The sequence below is a fragment of the Dermacentor variabilis genome, chromosome 4 (assembly GCF_050947875.1).
Source record: "Dermacentor variabilis isolate Ectoservices chromosome 4, ASM5094787v1, whole genome shotgun sequence".
In the NCBI taxonomy this organism is placed as follows: domain Eukaryota; kingdom Metazoa; phylum Arthropoda; class Arachnida; order Ixodida; family Ixodidae; genus Dermacentor; species Dermacentor variabilis.
This window is the reverse complement of record NC_134571.1, coordinates 113673806-113692078: the sequence shown is the minus strand read 5'-3', so window position 1 is coordinate 113692078 and position 18273 is coordinate 113673806. Positions and strand designations below refer to the sequence as shown.

Genomic DNA, 18273 nt, shown 5'->3' with positions numbered 1-18273 from the left:
GCGCTCAAGTAATCCGCCCATCTAAATCACTCGAATACCAAGAGCTGCTTGTTTCACCACGATAACACGATGCAACAATTAAAACCGCAAGCGCAAAGTAGCAGTAGACAAAGGCAAGAAGAGACACTTATCTCCCCGGTTTACCGACAACGTCGTCTAAACTGCAGTTACAAGAAAAGGCAGAAGAGGCAAGCTGGCAGTCAATGAAAACAACTAATACGAAATGTGCAACCTACTATTAGCTACTGTACGTGAAGTGCTCAAAAATCCAATCATATTAACAACTATTTCATCAAACGCTGGAGATTGACGCGGTTTAAACACTATTTGGTGCCCGCTCCTATGACGACACCTGAGGGAATACGGCACGAATGAAAAAAGAAAAAAAAAAGAAACGTCCTCACCTGCGATGAAAGATCGTCTCGTGTGCAAACGGCCGTGTCGTGAATGGTGACCGACTTGACGCCCCCCAGAACGACGTTCTTGGCGATCTCCACGCCCAGTCCCCCCATACCGGATATCAGCACGTCCGATTGTGCCATGCGTAACATGGCGTCGCGCCCGAGCACGTAGCTGTGAAAAAGGAGCCACGTGTGTTTTTTTTTTTTGCTCATCTTTCTTGCGAACGCCTACGCATTGCAAGTGACCGCCTCCCCCGCTGTTACTCCACTGCCTAACGGGTAACGGCCGGCATTCGCAAGTATAAAAACAAAAACTGAGAAAAGCACGATACGTTACAAAAGCACTAACGAGGCAACCAAGCAGTTGTATAATAATATTTGGTCTCAGAACCAAAGTACGTGACCTGCGAGGATACAGGTTCTCCGTGAACGTTCCGTTTCCAGGTCACCCTGTGTGCTAATTAAGTCAATTGTCAGCCTAAACTAATATTACGCGTCAAATGTGCGCCAGTCATCAAACAAGTCTTATTTCTGCAGGAAGTTAGTGAAACAACACGAGAGAAACAAAACCAAAAATAGAAAGAGCTTCTCGTTTAGGCATATAAACTGGGGAAAGAGTCCTGCCATAAAAAAAAGATGAACAAAAATTAAAGTAAGGCATGTTTTAGAGTGATGGTGGAAATAAAGAAACACGAACCCCGGCGAGCGAGTGGCAATACGGAATTTCGCTTAGCTGCAAGATTGCAGACAAGGTATTTTAGCATGCTACTGAGAGTGAGGCCGATATAGAACTTCTCTCGTCCACGAAAATAAAAACAGGCCAGTGCAGGCCCAAGTTGACCAGAAGTTGATGCGAAATTCGGGAAAAAAATCGCTTGCGCGTTGAAATGAAAAAAAAAAAAGACGCGATGCAATAGGTTTCACGCTTACTTCGGTAAGCACCCCAGGCATCACGTGACAGGTCAACTTACAGTTGTCTGGAGTAGAGGCTCTCGTCAATCTCTGGCGGGTTCTGTGCTGACGAGTTAGCCGGGGCCTGTAGTCCCTGCGCGTGCAAATGCAGACGGCACGGTCAGTGTAAGAGAGAAAGTAACTGCCCAACCAATCCGAGACAAAAACCTATACTAAGTCACTGAAACAGAGAAGATGCAAACTCTCACAATTGTTGCAAATGGGTCGCAAGCCCCAAGGGTAGCGTTGGCCTGGCGGCCTGGGGCACAGCTGGAAGCATCCGAAGGTCCTGGCAAAGCATGAGTCGACTGCTAACAGAACAACTTGTTTATTCTAGCATCGCAAAAGAGCGGCCGGTCAGGTTGACCGAAGTGGAGAGACGGGAGAGCACGTTACTCGACGGAAGAATTCGAAGCCTCTCTCTTGGCGTCCGGGGGCAGCTGCTTTTATACTCTCGGAGTCGAGGGCAAGAAGGAACGGCTCGGGATGAGGCGCACGTGACGGCGGCGCACGGACACGTTGAGACGAGAAGTAACGCATCCGCCGGGCCGGCGCCGGTCAGACCTCCTCGCTTCACAGTTGGGGAGCTCCTCTCCCCGGCTGCCGCGCTTTGACAAGCGTGGGCACCAACATGCACACACATACACACGCACACACGAAGACACGTGGCATTGAAACGTGCCTCGACGCGCTTGGCGGGAAGCGTTGCGGCAGCGCTGAACGGGCCAAAATGTCCGCCGCTGTGAACGAAGCACCGGCGTCCGTTGCATCCGCGCCGCCTATACCGCGCGTCGTAGGCGAAACGTAACACAATCAAAGAAACAGACGCTCAAATTTCAAGTCACGGGTAGTCTTTGCGTTTGAAATCCGGCAATTTATCCCCAAGCACGGCAGTGATCGGCTTGCATTATATATATATATATATATATATATATATATATATATATATATATATATATATATATATATATGCACCTGTATACTTTTCATTTCCCTGGGCTTCCCGCTTTGCGTAACCCTCGCTAACGACTTTCCTTCGCAGTCTTAACTTTTCAGTACCAGTTCAACGGCATCTGTGAAACCTTTTGAAAGAAGCAGAGCCTTGGTTCGAGCTAGTCGATGTGTCATACTCCAAGAAATCGACGGCGCATCATAGACGCGGACAGAGAACACACATCGACCAGACGGGCTCCCCTCCTATCGTGTGTGCTTTCTGTCTGCGCCTATTTCGCGCCGTGGATTTCCTGGATTATTACATTTGAAATAAATATGTACCGCTTACACTATACAGCCGCGCTGTAGGCACCACGCGTGACGCAGACGTCAGTGTGGCACCTTTATCACGCCTGCGTCGCTATAGCGAAAACAAGGCGTTAGGGCTGCGAAGTTAACGTTAATACGTTAACAGTACTGGTGAGAAAAAAAAACAATACAGAAATGAGATAGCTAGAGCCGGGTCGTTATAGGCATATGCAACTGTACAATAAACATACAGGGTGTCCTACGTAACTTGTGCCACAGTATAAATATATGCGAGTGCCACGGGGCAGAAGCGAACCATGGCAATGTCTGCCCTCACTTGAAGCAAGTCAGACATGTTTTTTTTTTCGCCTAACATTGTCAATCAGAATACTGTAGGCCACTACGAAAAATTCCCGATCCATCTTTCTGTTTCTCTGTACATGCTGCATGAAAGTTTTTTTCTTTTTCTAAGCCTTACTGAAAGCCCGCCACATACAAAAAAGGGCCGCGAGACTGGACGCGCGGCACTGTTCACGTGCTTTTAAGGGCTTGCAACAGTACCCTGATTTGGGCGAGTTGGTTTATTTTGACAGTTTTCATAAAAAAGCGCTAAAGACGAAGACGAAGTCGAAGGAACACATACGACGAAACTGGCGCCAGTCCTGTCGTATACGACAGGACTGGCGCCAGTCCTGCCGTATGTGTTCCTTCTACTTCGTCTTCAGCGCTTTTTTACGAAAACTGCTTACGGGTTTCATCAGGCTTAGGGCGAAAAAACTGTTTTAGCAACGGAACGGTGGATCGGGAAGGAGGAAGCGTGTACTTAAGCCTACAAGGCAATGCGTGCACTCACATTCGCCTTGTCTGACGCGTCGTTGCCGGAACTGTCGTCGGTCCTTCGTTTTTTTGCCGGAGGGGTGACGTCCTCCTCCTCCTCCTCGGTAAAGGGGGGCAACATCCTGGACATGTCGGCGGATCGGAGGACCGCGCGTGGCCCAGCTGCAGCTTCTCTCGTCGTGCGTGCCTCGTCCGCGTGCTCCCCGCCGACAGTCCTGCGGGTCTGCCGACCGCCACGACACCGGGAGCTGCGACGGCGGCGCACGGCAGGGCCCTGGGCGCGGCTAGCGGCGAACACCGACTTCAGCGTCCCCCGTTCGCTTCTTCGCGTGCTGGGCGCGGCGCGCGTGCCCCTTGGTCACGTTGACGTTTTCTTCACTGCCAAATGTCCCGTCCTTTACGTCATTTCATTTTTTGCTTCGAATCTGAAAATATTGATGATTTCTTGTTATTCTGCTGTTCATTTTCCATAACGAGAAAAGGACGTCTCGAAGCTTCCTCTTTGAAAGCGTAGACTTTCCTGAACTCACCAATCTTTGTTTTTATTTTGTATGCCTCAAGGGGCCCCCTGGTGGGGCATTACATGATGGGCGGGAGTTGAAATCGGCGTTGCACAGTACGGGCGTTAAGGAAGATCAAACAGGGATGGAGACTTTGAACGGAGAGTGGTCCGTCGCTCCAGGGCAATGTGGGCAATGCGGGCCGGGAGATTGTTCTAGTATTTGTCCATGCACAGAACAACAAGAACAACAACTGAAATGTGTTTCGTGTGAGTTCCTGGGGGATAAACGGCGTTCGGGCGTCAGTGGCGGCAAAAACTGAACGGATTTGGTTGGTGTATGCTGGAGAGCCATAAAGAACGTACGGTAAAGACAGTCATGCGATCTTACGGAGGGAGGCGAGTGTAGGAAGTTGACGGGGTGCTTGTTCGCCGAGATGGCTGTGTTTTATTCGTTAAGAATGTGAACGCAGTCTCGTGGTTTTGTAGGAACTCTAGAGAGATTAGCTTCGCATGGATAAAATGCAGCGCTGGCATATTATATTTCAGGAAGTGTGAAAGTTTTGTAAGCAAGCAGTTTAACCACTAATACTTTCTCTCGGGGCCCTTACTGTGGGCTTTAGCCACAGGTGCACATTTGCCTTGCCTTGTGCGATTTATTTTCCAATATTGAAAATGCCGCAGGACCCCCCCCCCCCCCCCACGATGAATGTCGACGTCAACGTGATTAGCGTTGAAGCAATTAGGTGGCGACACACCATACTGCCGCCACCAAAACGCGTCATATATGAGGCGTGCATGCAGCTGGGCTCCTCTCTCGCACTTCGCAGTGTTCGTGCTGTGCCATCTATCGGCGCCGCCATGAGGTACGCGCGTGGTGCGTGCTTAAAAGAAGTCGTAAGGGTGAAGGAACGCATCGCTTGTAATTTCGTTCGGATTCAACTGACCCAGGTATCTAGCCAAACATGATCCATATTCGACCCAGGTCGGCAGGAAAAGTTAGATGCAAACATACATAGATACATAGACACGCAGCTCCCTGAAAGTGTATGAAGTACCCTAAAAATGCTAAATACATTAAAGGTTATGGCGAGTCAGTTTACCAAAACTGACAAAGCTGCGCCACCTATTCTAATGTGCTAGCATTCTTAGGGTACTTTACGCACTTAGCTATCTATGATGGCTGTTTGGGTTTGTCGGTAGGACATGAATGCAGCTTTTTGCGCACAAGACGAGGACAAAGAAGAGGCCGAGACACTGCGCTCGCGTGTCTTGTGCACAAAAAGGTGTGTGTGTGTGTGTGCGCGCGCGCGCGCGCGTGTGTGTGTGTGTGTGTGTGTGTGTGTGTTTGTGCGTGTGCGTGTGCGTGCGTGCGTGTCGAACCATTTCCCGCCTACCTGAGCCACTGGGTGACTCATGGTAGAATGAATAGCGCATCGGGCTGCTTTTATGAGGTAACCGGGTTCGAAGCCAACAATCGGACCAACTTGGGTCACTGAATGTGTGGTGGCATCGTGCACATACGTGCCCCTCTTCCAGGAACCTCTTCCACGCCGACATGGGTCACTGCAACATGCGGGACTGGATAGGTACCGCTGTTCGAAAAAACACTTTAACGCAAACTTGAAGCAATGTGTACGTGCCACTGAGTCTGTGCTGGCTTTTAAGGAACCTGTTTCATGCCAACTTCGGTCGCGAAAAAGATCCCTTAAATTTCTTTGATGGTGAGTGGAATCGAGCCCACATCACAAGGGTCCCTCAAAGACAGCAACCTGACACGTTAGCGAGCTCCGCCGTGAATGCACTGGGTATATGCCGCTCTTCAATGAACCTTTCGTCAACTTGGGTTACTGAGTACGTGCCAGTGAGTACAAGGTAAGTATACCTGGTAGTGAAGCTTCCATAAGAGCCCATACGTTCAAAACATGGCGGTTTATCGGCGGTTCATGGGGCTTAGCGCCATCTGTATGTGGAGGGAACACTTCCGGCAGAAGAAAAAAATAATGTGGCGCCATATCCGTTAAAAACAGAAGTGGCGTCATTTTGTTTTCGAAGGCGCGAAATTTGTTTTGTTGGCCTGCCTTTAAAGCTATATATTCAAATGCCCAGCTATTCCACTTGATGGGCGTTTCGAGCTTTCAGCGCGGACAGCGATGCAGGAGAAAAGCCAGCCGGACGGTTGTCGAAATCGCACCCTTGCGCAGGACATACTTTCTTTGGAGGCCAACGATAGCTTTAGGTGTAGAGTGCTGATCCTATCGTCGTATGCCAAGCCCGTCGGCCAGCGCAGTCGCACGAAAACAACTACACTGGCGGTCGTAACTCGCTACATCTGACTGAACAGGTTAAGAAGCGATGAAGCTACCCGCGTCACCAAATTCAAACTTTGACAAGCCAAAAAGCACAACGTGTGAGGTGGACGTATTTCAACAGGTGAACTTCACTAGCGCGCCTTTCTGCGCATTTCAAGAGGTGCATTGGATTGCGAGTGATAGCGGTGTCAACGCCCCCTGTAACGATGAGCGCTGAAAGGAAATTTATTAATAATATTAAAATTAAATAAACTTGTATTTTCTTAACTCGTCGCGAATACATAAATTTGACCATGAATTTTATTTTCGTTCAATCAATCTTACTGCGTCTCGCTTGAATTGAAAAACAATTTTTTCTTTCCCAATGTTTGTACCCTCCAAACGTAGTCGCGCTTCAATCGCTGCTCCCATAAACCCCCTTGCTGGTGTCGGTGACAATTTGTACTGAACCGCTTTTCGCCCGAAGCTTCGCGACCTAATTGGATCGACCTTGCTGAGTGTGCGGCAGAGGAGGGAACCATTCTCAGCGTTCGCAGGCACCGGCGCGCTACGCTATTCGTCTCGGATGCCACGCGCGGACTGCTTGGCGGTGCCACCAGATGGCGCAACGTGTCCAGAAAGAAGAGCGAGAGAGGAGCCCGCATGACGCGTTTCTCAGCTCACCGGCGCGCCACGTATTTTTTTTAGCGGCGCTAGATGACACCCAGTGTTCTTAGGGAAGCGCGAAAGAGGAGTCCCGCTGCAGTACACGTCTCATGCATAACTAGTTTCGACCGTGGCAATTCGATGTGTCGCTATATTGATTCAATGCCGACGCATTATGCAGGCCCCAGTCATCATGATATGGCTGACCGAGATATGTCTTCAATATCAAGACCGTGGCGCTGCAGCCAGCAATAACGTCGGAGCCTTATTCACTAGTAATAATTGAAAATATCATCATTAATTCGAGTGAATCAAGTGGATTCGTAGGATGCTTAAGGTGCCTTCTGCATGAGGCGGATATACGTGACAGCGCTTTGTGGACTAACGAAGCAAATCGTTGTCAGTTCCTATACTTAAACCACGGAGGTTCGTGACATTGTGCTGCACAATATATTTTAGTTTTCCTTTTCAAAGCAGCATAAGCTGCACCGTACTGCTTCCATTACACTGTAGGTGTGGTTTCAGTACGAAATCGTTGCGAATGGGTTGGTTTCGCAAGCGATACGTACCTCGCTATAACGAAAGTCGATTGGTGCTGTTGCGGGAGGGGTGTGGCATACCGTTGAATGAAGGCTCCTGCCAGGCCACTATATAAGACATCCCATTGCTTTTAATATTTTGACTTCCGTCCTTAATCAGATGACTGTTGTTCAGGCATGCGTGAAGTTTACTAAATGTGACGCCACCGCCGTCCTAATAATCACGCACAGGCTTTTTCTGAGTGCCTGTTCCGGATAACGCGAAAGCAGTAGCAAATTAATTCATACAAAATACACGCCTATTTCTTCTTCTGACACATTATCACAGTGCCAGCATTTGATTCGACCAACTCACCAGTGCACACAAAAAAATAATAAGGCTTAATGGTGACACCTAGCACCCGAATTGTTGCTCGGTATAAAATGCAATGTCTGCCATGAATAATCAAAAAGAATCTGTGTTTTGAGTGAAACATCACACAAAATTTTAGAGGCTGAATTTCCAGACTTTTCTTTCGACGAAATTTACGGACGGATACGGCGCACCTCTGCATCGCAAGACCAGCAAACCCGCTCAACTCTACATGACTTGCTATATCCAAGCCGCCAATTTTCGCGAGTCACAAAGATTAGAAAAACTTGGATAACGCTTAAGCTTCTCCTTTAAGAATGGAACGCGATATCATTCAAAGATCCATGACTGCTTTTCACGCTTCCCAGCAACTGCAGCTTATGTAACCGTAATGTTTACCGGGAAACGCTGGCGGCTAACGCTATGCATGAAGGCGGGCTTTCTGGTAGAAACGCGGCCTGTTGCATGGGCCGATCTCCTGTTATTAGACAGTTTTAGTGCTGCGTACGTTGCGTATGCAACGGTGTTGCGCACGTAAGGTCGCTACGTTCTGCAAAGTGCGCATGTGCAGAACGCAACACGAACGGTACGTGATGTGTACGCGGCCGCTGCGTACGCGCGCATCCGATTCACGCGTGCGTACGTGAGGAGCCTTGCATGCTGCTCTCGTGGCTCTCGTTTGTTCGGGAGAGCGCGAGACAAAGGAGTTTCGCAAAATGCCAGCGTCAAAGGCGACCAGCGGAGGGCTGTACTTTTCAATGGCCTACGATTTGGCTTTGCTGCGAGAAGTGAACGCGAAGAAGCCATTCCCAGATCCTGCACGGTGGGAATGCGCAGCAAAAAACAGGAACTTTGTTTTTGATAAAGTGTTCAATGTGCGCTGTTTGCGCGAAAGACTAGACCTCCTGTTCGCGCAGTTCGTCGAAGATGACCGTGCCGGCCCCAGAAAGCGAGTACTCGGTTTTTATTTTTCTCGATATGATTCGTGTATTGCATCCGCATTAAAAGCAGAGTCTTTTAAAGGCACGTAGCGCGAACGCGCCCACACGTTACGTCACGTTGGCGGGAACAACGGAGTCGATAGTTTCACCGATGGTTCGACGTACGGGCGGACGCGGCCAACGCGTTCCGACATGCCCGGCGTCTAGCAACGCCCGCCCGCTTACGTATGTACGTATGCATATTTCGCAGTACTAAAGGCCCTGACGTGACACGCGCTCCGATGTTCCGCAAAGCGCTTGCGTGCTGTGTATGTGTCATCGTGGCTCAGTACTGAAAGTGTCTATTAACGCGACATTAACGCGAAAGCGTTAAGGGCCCCGTGTCGCAGAAAATCGGGCGTCCCGCGTCGACCATCTTCTCGCGAAAAATCATTCCTAACCACGCATATTATATACTGCACCAAAGTTGCTCAGACCTTGTCTTACGTTCTTTACAAAATTTGTCTTCGGAATTTTCAGAATGGCAGCTCACAAATAAACGTCATGAAACAAAACACCGACGGCGCATGCCTTTTATATGTTAAATCTTCTAGACGGAAATCACAAAAGTGCAACATCAAAATATCTTCAGGAAGCACGGCAGCCAGGACATCACGTAGCCAATGAGCATGCGTGGCAGCCGACGTTGAGTGAAAGAGGTTCAGGGAAAGATGGTCGCGAAAAGTATATGCAGATACCACCCAGGACCAGAACATATCCAGATACACATACTCAGTGGCACATACCCATATACGCAAATTGGCATTATAAAGATGTTCATTGAAATGCGGCACATTACCTAGTTTCACATATGCCCAGTGATGTCCAAGTTCGTTTGCACGAGGTTCATTGAAGAGCGGCACATAAGCAATGGCAGATACCATATAGCACAAGTTGGCGCGAAACGGGTTAATTGATGAGCGACACATACGCAATGCCACGTGCCCGTGGCCCAAATAGGCCCGACGATTGGTTTCGAGCTCGGTTTCCTCGTCACAGTCAGCGCGATGCTCTGAACACTAGATGATGGACTACCCAGTCACCCAAATTAGCGGGAATACGGTCAGAGACACAGCCAGCCAGCCAGCCAGCTCTCCGGGAGTGCGCGAAGTACCGTAAAAATTGCAATCACATTGAAAAGCTGCCACTTGAAACTTGCTCCTAAAGGCGATAACATCTAGTCAAGTTCAGAATTTTGTTTCCTGTAGGAAGAGTGCGTCGGCATGATTGCCGAGTGCTAAGTCGACTGCTGCCTGTTGCTTTTCAGAGTTCCGCGGAAGCCTCTAACATTGAATGGCATAAAATTTAGTTGATTCATTTTACACAATAACAAAAATGAACGTGCGCGCATATAGGGTGCAAATGAAAGGAATCATACAGAATGGCGCAGCGATTGTTGCCTTTCTACTATGGCTAGAACTGGTTAGAACTAACTTAAAGCCAGCCGAAACGCAACTCTATGGTGTCTATGTGGGCCTATATCAGGTTGGCCCCAATCGATAGTGGTAAAATTTTACCATGACACTTCGCATTGGCATTCATGCACACTGATCATAAACAATAGCGCTATGTCGCATTAGATGTAATTCGCCCACACTACGGCATGCTTGAAAAACAAGTACACGGCACTGAAAAACACTAATACCATATGCTAATACCACAATGAAAAAAATGGGGCAACACGCACGAGCGTTCGTTCAGTTCTGGCTTAACAGCCTGTCATCTCTGAGAGATGATAGTGTGTGATGGTGAAGAGGAAGAGGGCGGCACCTAGAGTTTGTTTGCACAGGAAAGAAGGTCATTGCAGAAGGTAGAAGGGAATATCTTGCAAGTGAAAAGAGATGTGGCTAAACGGTGCCTTCGTCACTCACGTGTTTGGCATCGGGCGGAAGACGATCTTTACAGAGCGGGCCACCTGAGCGCGCTCTGTGTATGCCCTGGCCAGACGCAAATATGAACTTCAGTATATATAACCTACAAATTGATATCTTACACTAAAACGAGTTCGCAGTATCAACGTGTCATTATTCATTAGTCGGCGGCCTCTAAAGCGATATCTAACTTGCTGCAGCCAGCAGGAACTGGGGCTTCGACGCTGACGAGACGCTTGTGAGACGCCGGCGCGACGCGCTTTTTCGCGTCTCCTCACGATCACTGAAAGACGCCACCAAACAACAACTACGCTCTAACTTGCAGCACCGCCGAAGGTACCAGGTGCACACAGGCGCAGTGGTATATAGTTCCGGGCGCAACTGTTTGATTATTGGCGGAATTAGATTAGTTTTGATTGGTAGATGATACATTACAGAGATGCGTCACATATTAGTCACTTTGCGCACGTGAGTCCTATATATACCGCGAATTACTGACGGTAAGAAATGATAAAATGCGTGATTGCTTAGTCTCATCTCACGCCGAAGGCAAATCATCAGGTACGCATGTTTTGTCATTATTATTGAGATCAGCTGTTTGTTTTTACGCTGCAAAGGGCTACACACTCTTAAATGTACACCCCTTTGGGTCATATCTTGCCACACAACGATAATCGTCGTCTGTCTTGCTTGAGTTTCCTTTCATGAAAACGCTGCGCTCGCTACTTTCCTGTCGATAATGCTCTGTCATGCTTATAACGCGCATGCCATTCGTGAATTGGAAGTACCGGGCTCGCAGCGTTAAAGGAAAGCCATGCGGACAAGGCAGATTACGATTATTGCTGTGTGGCAAGATACGAAACAACGGGCGTAATTTTGCTTAAGAGTGCAGAGGCGGCGCCGAGTTGTAAAAGTTGTTTGATTTCCTGTTATAAAAGCCGTCACAGCATTATCACTGCTAATGCGTTGACGATGCGGAACGCTGTAAAGGCCTATTTGTTCACTGAATCGCTAATTTACTACCCCGACTCAGTATATATGGTATGTACGTGATGACGGTGGCGAGCAAACGTCAGAGGCCTAGCAGACAACGACGCACCGGTGAACATTTATAACGGCTTTCGCCCGTACACTTTTGGCCAAGGAAGCTGCAATGAACTGTTGATGATGATGATGACAAAATGTATTTATTAAAGGATGGCGCGAAGGCCTATAATGGGGAATAGGAAGAGGAGGGGGGTGGCGTATTCAGAGCCGTCCTAGGAGCTGCGCGTCCTTGGCGAAAGCCAAGAGCGAGTCCAGAATGGCCCTGTCAGAATCCATCCATCCAGTTGCCGGTCTAATCCACTCCTCGTAGGACGACACTCGCACCGCCCTCAGGTGGTGGTCCCGCTGTTGAGCGTGTCGCTGGCACTCCCAAAACAGATGGGCTGCGGATGGCCGCGTAGCCATGTCGCAGTCAGGGCACCTGTGTGGAGTATGGAGCGCTTCTTGGTCCGCGGAGGCTGTGGGAAAGCCGGGTTCCTGCGATGGAAGGGAGTTGGGAGACGGAGATGGAGGGCGTCTTTCCCGGCGTGGCCGGTACTGTCGCCACCGTTCCAGCACATCCGGTGTGAGGACGAAGCCGGAACGGAGCCTATGCAACAGCACCTGCCCCGACCTGGGAAGACCCGCTGGAAGTGGGTCTGGGTCTGAGGGCACACTCGCACGGAGTTCCCTCTTGCGTCGGTTGGCTGCTGCTCTCAGAGCTCTGTCGGGGTCATACGGGGCTCCATTTGTCGTGTTGCCTGTGCTGGTTGTGAGGGCTTCTGAAGGATACCGGGAGACGACGCGGTTGGAAAGAAGGGCGCGCGCCGCCTCGTGGGCTCTCTCATTTTCCTCGATGCCCTGGTGACCAGGGATCCAATGAAGTGTTGCAGTGACCCCGTGGACTTCCGCGCGCCTGAAGGCCTGCTTGACGAGGAGTACTTCCGATGATGATGTGTGGCGCGACTTGCAGGCATGCAGCGCATACTGAGAGTCGGTGTATATATCGATGTGTTTTGCTTGCGTGGTGCTTGAAACTCTATCTAATGCCCAGGCTATTCCGCGGAGTTCAAGTTCCGTTGGGTCGTCAGCATCAGCAGTTGTAAAGGTAGAATGTGTCTCACAAGAACCCACTACGTGGTAGGCGACTGCTCCCTCGTTGGTGCGTGGGTCGAAAGCTGCGTCAGTGTACACTTGTTCATGGCTTGGCGGTGTTGATAAATTGTATATATGAAGCGAAGCCCCGTTGTCGCGTTCATGCGAACGCAGTTTATGGTTAGAACGTGTGGGGATGCGTGACTCTCACGCCTCCCCTGAGATCTAGTTTTCCCGCATGGCTCGTCTCCTGCAGGGCGGCTTCGCCCGCCGCGTGGCCTGGCGCCCGCGGCGGTCGGGTGGTACAAGCGCGGTGCGAGAGATGGCGCGAGCGTCGCGCCGCTGCGGGGTTACTCGGGCGCCGGGAGACAAGGCGCTCTGTCGTTGTTGGGTTCGAGACAGGAAGCGGGACGGTCGTGCCGCACGTGCAGCGACCCTCTTGCCCGGTCGGCGCGCGGCGGGGACGTCTCCCGCGTGCGCGCCGACCCATGCTTCTGCGAGACCGCCTCGCGTGGCCGCCCTCGAACGCGCCACGATTCGCGTGACCATACACGCGAACGACCAGGCCTTGGGATCCAGCATGGGGCGAACATATTCGCTCGCTTCCGGTCGCGGTGAGTCAGACTTCTAGATTTGTCGCGCGCCCATCGGCATGTTTTGTGGATAGCAACTCGGCTAGCAGGCACTGATCTATGAAAGGTGCAATAAATGCCCTTGTGATTGTTTGCACTACTGTGTTGTCGTTCCTTTGTCCCAAGAGTACAGGTGTGAGAGGGACCCCACATCTGGCTGCCCAACGTGGACCTCTTGGGGCATCGGACGATAGTTTTAACAGTTCTGCTTCGTTCGAGACCTTTGTTTGAACCGAAGCGTAGGCCTAGCGTGAATTTTGATCGCTAGCGTCGGCGGCGTGCTTTCTTGAGCGAGGTGATGGTGGCTGTAGTGTGTTTGAACATGTCAACATGCTAAGCCTTTCCGCAAGTGTTTTTTTTAATGAAATTCGTCAGTACGAGAGCCACGTGGTCTGCATCCTGGGAGAGCGAGGCTGAGCGCCCGCAGAGCAGTGGCAAGCCTGAAGCGAGTGAGTACGGAAGCCTCGTGGGTGGTCCGAATTTCTCATGTAAATAGCTTCTCTTATCTCTTTGACTCTGATGAAGTCGCGGCTCTGGGAGCCGGGTGGCCGCGGGCCACGGGTGCCACTACGGGCTGACTGGTATTGCGGCCTGGCACCGGGCGCTCCGACACCGTCTGGGACGGTGGGCGCCGTCAACTCGGATGCTTTGTGCACCGAGCGGAGTAGGACCACCTCACAGAGCTGACGTCTCCTCGCGGCTGCCTGTTTTGCGCTCATTTTGGGTGTTGTTTTTGGATGCCGGTTGTTGTCAGGGTAGCGACGATTTAGGCCTAAGGCTTTACGAAGCTGCCTGTCGCACGTGGAGGGACACAACCTGATGGACCGTGGCGTTGAGGTGTTGCAATTCGCTTCCCTTATTCTAGTTAGCCTCGCACGAATTGAAATTACTCGTTCGACTCAAGAAAGCGAGCTTCGTTCACGTGAACTTAGCATCTGAGTAGCTGCCCGATCTTTGCTAGCCGAGTTGAACATCGTACCACGTGGGCGATGCGCATGCATAATTCCTCTCCCTTGCACTACTTTAGTGTTTGCCGAGTGTGTTGAGTTTACGCAGCGTGATTGGAGTCACCCCTGGTTTGCTGTCACCTGCACATCGTCTGCGCTGCTGCCCCGGACTACGACCGAGTCACCCCGGGCGATGGTGATGCTGTGGCCAGTTCGGCGCAGCGACTTCGGCGGCCTCCTGCATCCAGCTCACAACCCTCGGCGGCGGACAAAAGGGCCGGCGGTCACCGACAGCTACGGCGGCTCTTCCCAGCAGGGCGCGTCGGCGCGAGCGACGCTTGTTCGTACCGACTACTGTGTCGTCGTCTCCGGAGTCCTGGCCTGGCATCGTGCCGTCGAGTCTGCAAAGCTGCCGCTGTGACCGGCGGACGCCCGCGGTGCACCCAAGGACAATGTCGGCTCGCATGTTAGTGACAGCGTGCGGACATTTCTTCGGCGCGACCACTGTTTAATGTTCTACCTTGTTTGCGAAGCACAGTTCGATGTTAGACCGTGTCACATGTCTCGCCGGAATATGTAGTGATTTAAGGTTGGGGGGATGTGGGGATGCGTGACTCTCACGCCTCCCCTGAGATCTAGTTTTCCCGCATGGCTCGTCTCCTGCAGGGCGGCTTCGCCCGCCGCGTGGCCTGGCGCCCGCGGCGGTCGGGTGGTACAAGCGCGGTGCGAGAGATGGCGCGAGCGTCGCGCCGCTGCGGGGTTACTCGGGCGCCGGGAGACAAGGCGCTCTGTCGTTGTTGGGTTCGAGACAGGAAGCGGGACGGTCGTGCCGCACGTGCAGCGACCCTCTTGCCCGGTCGGCGCGCGGCGGGGACGTCTCCCGCGTGCGCGCCGACCCATGCTTCTGCGAGACCGCCTCGCGTGGCCGCCCTCGAACGCGCCACGATTCGCGTGACCATACACGCGAACGACCAGGCCTTGGGATCCAGCATGGGGCGAACATATTCGCTCGCTTCCGGTCGCGGTGAGTCAGACTTCTAGATTTGTCGCGCGCCCATCGGCATGTTTTGTGGATAGCAACTCGGCTAGCAGGCACTGATCTATGAAAGGTGCAATAAATGCCCTTGTGATTGTTTGCACTACTGTGTTGTCGTTCCTTTGTCCCAAGAGTACGGGTGTGAGAGACCCCACAAACGCCAAAACGTTTGTTGCTTCAATCCACCAACTGTGGAACATGTATCGACAAGATAAGCTAGCAGACGCTGAACAGATGACGTGGTGCGGATGAACAAATATCGAAGGGCATTCTGCCTTCCTATTGCTTAAAGAGCGCTGCAGGTTCCACAGTGCTGCAGCGAACTACTGAGATGGAGTATAGGTGCTGTGGCGTTCTTGCACCTGAAACGCCTCGCCCGTAAAGACCGACTGAGTTGGAGCTGCTAGACGGCTGGACGCTTCCAAGCACTACCATCTTTACTGCCTTTAAATGTATCCAGGCTGCCAGCCATATTTTATACAGAATTACTGTGATAAAACCAATTATACCCAAGTGTCCTAAATGCAGCAACTATGCGTCGTCAAGAGCACAGTTTATTTAATAAAGCAAACATTTTTAACCATTCTATGCCTACTCTTCCAAGATTTAGGATAGGCCATCTCTCGGACTTGCGTGATGATGGTCGCGTGACGTGGGTACATGAGATTTTTGCTGGAATTCGGCATAAAACACTTTCGTGTTAAAAAGCTCACTATTTTTGCATCGTGGAGGGCACACTAAAGAAAATTGGATGTGGTTTAGCTCAGCCAGCCCTGGATGTGCAAAGCGAAAGCTTGCTTTAGCCTGGTTAAGTCTTGGTTTCACATTGTTAACCTTTGATTTAGCTGCAATTATTATACTTGAGTATACAATCATCGTTAAGCCAGACATGACGGCTGTGCCTAGGTGCCTAGACGTGACTCTGCGTCTAGACGTGGTTAGACGCTTGGTTAGACACGCATCGTTCGACGGTGTGAGGCCTGTTGTGCCACAGGGAAGCGCAAGTGCTAGACGTGCAAAGAGAGGCCACAAACAGAAGCACAAACGGACAGGGCGCGAACTCGGTCGCTACATTAAACTCGACGGTGCGACGACTGCTGCATTCCGGACCCTCTCCAGTGAAGCAGCTCGCCGTGCGATATCCACGGGGTGGTGAGACGACGCTTGGCGACGACGGCTCAAAGCCTCCCGCTCCCGCACAACACTCAAAGACGGCCCGGCCTCGCTCTCATCTATGGCCAAGCTCGCACTGACTAGGCTTAGCAAGGCGCGCGGCAAGTCACATGGTCAGGCGGCGACCCAGCTGCGGAGAGAGCGCCAAGCCGGCGGCGGAGTTCCGCGCGGCAAGTCACGTGATGCGTTGCCAATGCCGCGGCGCAGCTGTGGTCAAATGAAGGTCAAATTGCTGGCGACGGTGAAACTCGGCTCGACGCGGTTAGCAAAGCTTTCGCTTTAAAAATGGGGGTCGCTGGCGGTATTAGTGTCAACAGCTTCGAATGCGCGATAGGTTGCCGTACTAACAAGTTAAAGTTCGCAATTGCATTAAAAAAATCATTTCAGAGATGTCTCGCCAATCAGCTCGACTAATACTTTACTGAGTAATAATTTGATGCGCGAAGGACATACCCAGGTGAACCACACGCGGCTGAACTGAACTTGGTTGTGGTGCGGCATGCAGTCGTGCTGCAACTCGTTTAGTGAACGCGAGGTTTTGTCAACTAGTTGCATGAACTGTGCCTCAACGGTGTTTTCTATGATGCCCTCGCTGTATTCTTAATTTAGTGTCTGCATTTTTTTCCTTGCACATAGGTAGCCAAGGAGAAGCCGAGGCCGATATGAGAGGCGCCAATAATTTCTTTCATATTAACTCAGTCGGGAAAATACGGTGTCCTTTCGCTCGTCTCTAATTAAGTCGAGGCACGCGACCATCCACCTTCTGCCGCAATACAGGAGCTACATATGCATAGTACGACAAAAAAAGATACAACAGAGAAAAGCAGCAAACGGAATGTTATTTAATACCGAACGTAATACTTCGCGTTCTTTCATAGTGGCGGTGCCGTTCACTGTTTGCACGATAAACGGCCCCTCTGTTCTTGTACTATTGTACAAAGTTCATGGTAGCCGCTACATCGCAGCGGTGACAAAGTGTTTCTGTGCGCAGTTGGTCATTCAGTGCATATGCAACCGTAGACAGTGGCCGTCCTTCGTCCAAGGTCGATCACCGGTCGAACACCGTCGCGAGGCCTTGAGCTTGGACAGATATTTTACCTCAGACGTGCGTACTTACGATCGTGATCGTGCTCGATCGGAATCAAATTATCAATCGCAATTGGCTTCCTCCTGCGGTTTCTGCAGAGGGGGCTAACTGAGAAATTCGATCCCTGTCAGGCTATAGACCGTTTCATCGGGCGAGGAGGATAGGGCGCGCGGAGAGCCTTTCCTCCTCTCTGGCTTGGGCGATCCGGCGCGGCGCTGCTTGAAAGTATTGCTGTTGCGTGCTGCGGAGCGATCTTGAGATGTTTTAGAGGGTATTTTGTGAAATTTACGCCGTGTCCGTTCATATAAGGTCGTCAGGGAAGCCTTTCGGTGCATCGGTGACTACAGTAGGCGGAAATATCTTTTGGGAGCGCAGAAATGTGACGCGTTTTATAAGCCGCGGTGTACGCACATTATCAGTCGCGGTGTGTGTATGTGTTGTAAACTATTTTACTTATATCGGTTTTAATTCAACAAAGAAACCCGGTGTCTCTGTATTAGCAGCATGAAATGGTAAATCTGCTCAACATCTGATCGCTTGGCGTAGGGAGCAAAGCATAAACATAAGAGCGCGTGCTCGTGCACGGCCAACCTAAGGCAACCACGAAACATCTAAGCGGCAGGCGCAATCAAATATTTGCGATGCACC

General features: G+C 51.0%; 1 protein-coding gene across 3 annotated transcripts in view; it reads right to left on the bottom strand.

Moving 5' to 3' along the window:
- LOC142579631 (ubiquitin-like modifier-activating enzyme 1) overlaps nt 1–10885 on the bottom strand; it is a 52275-nt gene extending 41390 nt beyond the window's left edge. The window contains exons 1-4 of one of the 3 annotated variants that reach the window (XR_012827430.1): nt 10630–10885; nt 3448–3856; nt 1373–1446; nt 405–573 (exon numbers count right to left, since the gene is read on the bottom strand). Coding sequence is in view for 2 of the 3 variants with exons in the window: in XM_075690025.1 (XP_075546140.1) it covers nt 405–573; nt 1373–1446; nt 3448–3561 (357 nt within the window). In the remaining variant the exon portion in view is untranslated. The remainder of the gene's footprint in view (nt 1–404; nt 574–1372; nt 1447–3447; nt 3857–10629) is intronic. The other 2 variants (XM_075690025.1, XM_075690026.1) reach the window with 2 other exon arrangements.
- Nucleotides 10886–18273: the final 7388 nt, after the last annotated feature.